This window comes from Vigna radiata, unplaced genomic scaffold (assembly GCF_000741045.1).
Source record: "Vigna radiata var. radiata cultivar VC1973A unplaced genomic scaffold, Vradiata_ver6 scaffold_1018, whole genome shotgun sequence".
Taxonomy (NCBI): Eukaryota; Viridiplantae; Streptophyta; class Magnoliopsida; order Fabales; family Fabaceae; genus Vigna; species Vigna radiata.
Window position 1 is genome coordinate 1 of NW_014543649.1, and position 3,527 is coordinate 3,527.

At 40.7% G+C, this 3,527-nt stretch overlaps 1 protein-coding gene across 1 annotated transcript; it reads right to left on the minus strand.

Annotated features, from left to right (window-relative positions):
- Window positions 1-397: 397 nt before the first annotated feature.
- Window positions 398-2,818, minus strand: LOC106754734 (52 kDa repressor of the inhibitor of the protein kinase-like). Its single transcript, XM_014636798.1, has one exon. It carries the CDS (start codon window positions 2,816-2,818, stop codon window positions 398-400), a length of 2,421 nt encoding a protein of 806 aa, XP_014492284.1.
- Between the last annotated feature and the right edge of the window lie 709 nt (window positions 2,819-3,527).

The window sequence follows — 3,527 nt, forward strand, 5'->3', positions numbered from 1 at the left end:
GGGGGGTCCGGGGGGCCTCCCCCGGAAAATTTTCAAAATAATGACCTGGAAAACACCATTTTTTGCTACCTTTTCTGTATTTTTCGCCTCATTTCGTGTCGATTTTGAGGTGTGACAATACACCGGTCACCGGGTTTAATACCTTTGGATTTTATTTGATTATTTTGAGCGAAATTAAGGAGCTAAAAAATAATTACCAGTCTACCAGAGCTCACCGCGGGGAGTCCTTGGACTTTGAAGTTCCGCCACCCCTGTGCATCCTAAATTTTGCCAACTTTTAGTATTCTATATAATATTTTTGGAGGTAAAATAAAATTGAGAAGGGATAATATGAAAAAGCAAATAAAATATTTTAGAAGATGGATTTGCTCACCGATTCCGTGCGGTGCCTCCACAATCAATGCAGTAACACACGACGACTCTTTTTAGCAGCAAACGCGTCGATGATTTCTTCGTAGTCCAGAGATTGAAGTATCTCGTTCTCAATTTGTAAAATCCCCAAGGCACTCAGTCTTTCCTCATTCATGCTTGATCGGAGGTAGTTCAAAACTCGTCGTAGACATGAAAAACTTCTCTCGGCAGAGCAATTAGCTATTGGCGTGCATACACACATCCGAAGAGCTATGTCAATATTCGGAAACACGCTGTGAATATTTTGATTCCGAATTTTTTTCAACAATTTGGTTGGTGTTTTTGCGTCCTCGGTGTAATTTTGGGAATTGCACAAAGCTTGAAATTGAATACATTCGCCAATAAAACATTCTTCTATATCATCTGGATATATTTGAACAAGCGCTTCAGCTTTTTTCTTCAACTCTTCTGAACTGAGGGCTGTTAAATTTAGAAGGAAAAAAAATCGCTCATAATACATTTCATACGCATTTCGACGTTTCTTAAGTTCGGTAATTAGTTTGTCAATGATCACTAGGAAAGTTTCAACTCTCATGGTGTCACGGCCATTGAATTCCACCTCTCCCGTAGCTTTTTCGCCTGATCGAAGCGTTCTTTTTCTTTTTCGCCCCTTATCTTTCTGGTAACTTTCAGCGGCTGTCATGAGTAAAGTCCTTGCTTCGGTTTCAAATCCATCAAACTTCTCACGACTCTCAGAAATGAGAGCGATTAAGGAATCGTACAACTGGACGGCAGTGAAAATATCAATTTCTGGGTCTTGCAGCAGTTTGTTAGTTAGATTAAAACGCTCGAGAAGAAAGCCCCAAAAAACAACCATGAAGGCCATTTCAAAACTTTCAAGCTTTAAACGAATTCCTTTAGCTTCACATTTTGCGTTTGGATTTTGCTGGTCATCTTCTTCGACGTCAAAAAGAGCACTAATCACTTCCCAATAGGATTCGAACAACGCTACACAGGCATCTGAACGTGCTGACCATCGAGTTTTTGACAGATTTTGCAAGATATGTGTTCTCTTGTTCTCTTTCGATTCCTTTCGCTTTTTCTCTGCTTTCTCATATTGGTTAAATAAAATATTCCATCTGGCAGTTGACGCTGTGAAAAATGTGTAAACTTCTTGCAAGGTATCAAAAAAAAGGACTGCTGATTCGCAACATTTTGCAGCACACTCTCCAACCAAATTCAGTGAGTGAGCCGCACAGGGAACATATTCGGCAGTTGGAGAAATTTGTTTAATTTTAGCTTGTAAACCGTTGTAAGGCCCGGACATGTTTGCAGCATTGTCATATGATTGCCCTCGACAATTATTCATGTTTATTTTAAGCTCTTCAATTAATTCCACCACAGCGTCTTTTATGAGTTCAGCTTTATGCCCAACATTCGGAATAAATTTAATAAATCGCTCTATTGGCGTACCATCACTTTGAACATAACGAATTATTAAAGATAGTTGATCAACGTGTGTTAAATCCGGCGTAGAGTCCACAATGATAGAAAAATACTTGGCGATGTGTATTTCACTTAAAACCAATTCTGTCACTTTCGATGCTAAAATTTCGACGAACTCTTCATAAATAGTTGACGAAAGGTAATTGGTGCGACCGCTACCAGGGTTGCCGTATTTCGCAATATGAGTAGCCATAAATGGATCGAACTGTGCGATAAGCTCAATAGCCATTAAAAAATTGCCGTTGTGGACCGAACCGATTGTTTCATTGTCGCCTCGTAACGGCAAACCTCGCGACACGAGAGATTTTACGGTTTCAACCACTCGTCTCAACACACTTTTCCAATATACTTTTTCTTCTTCTAGTTGACGTTCTACCTGGTGATCAATCCGTCCGTGTTTTTTACCTCTCTCCAACATTTGAAGAACTGAAGATTTATGATCTGGCGAATTTTCATGTTGTGCCAAGCGTTTCGCATTTTTCCAGTCATTGAAACCTTCCTTTAGAACGCCAAACTGTGAACCACCGTTAAAGGCGAGGCAAGGCCCGCAATAAACTCGACCTGAGCTTTGAGAGTAAATTAACCAGTCCCTCTGAATTTTTTCGCAATTTTTAAGTTCTCGCTCGAACATAGAACGTGTAAAATATCGCGCATGATCATTATATTCGCGTTTGCTTTTCTTGAAGTCGGCATCCAAATTTTGCTTAAATCCATATTTTGCCACGTAATTTCGAAGAGAATCATTGATTTCCCACTCGACTGGGTCGTCACTGAGAATAAACAAAATGTTTGAATTCACTGCCTGTTCGGAGACGGGGGATTTGGAAGTATCTGCTTCTGAACACACGTTTTTGTTATCCGTTTCAATTTCGTAACTCGCCGCACTAGTCGCACTTGTTGATGGAACGGTTTCCCCAACTTCAACTACCGTAGACGTATCGCGCTCGCGTGGAGGCTGCATCTGGCTTTTCGCACTTTTTACAAAAAAAGAATCGATTTTTTTAGTTTTTTTTAGTAACTTGCGTTCTTTTTCCTCTTTTTCCTCTCGGTTTAGTTTGTACTGGTGACCGCTTAGTCGCGACCTGCCGTCACTCATCTTTTATTTTCCACTATTAAACTTTAAGAAATAAAAACCGAAAACAAAAATGCCCGCTTTTGCGCGAATTTACTACACGGCTCAAGCTTCGATGCTTGAACTTCAACGATTACAGGGACACTGACCATGTCTGCGAAATATAAATTGCTTGTCAGAAATTAATCTAGAAAATGAAAACAACGTCAAAAAGCCAGCCAGCATCAGCCCCCTCCACCCCTGACATAATGTAGTGCGATAAAGCCAGTGGTGCCAGTGGTGAAGAAATGAATATGCAAAAACTGCCTACATTAGCACATCTTGAGTGTAATTGTGCTCCGCCGCTCCGAAAAGAGTCTGGACATTCGATCCTGGGATTTGAGCTGTACATTTTTGAGATAAGGACCTCCGAGTCCGAGGAGCTGTGTGATAGGTGGCGTTTTTCATGTCTGGGATCCTTCGCCTCTCCGTCCTGCTCTGCTGATACTGTGCTCGAAAACGGAACGAGTTCCATGCGAATCAAGAAGCACTCATTTCAGTGTAAAATATAAATAATACCAAAAAAAAAAACCTCGAATTTCAAAATTTGCCGCCCCTC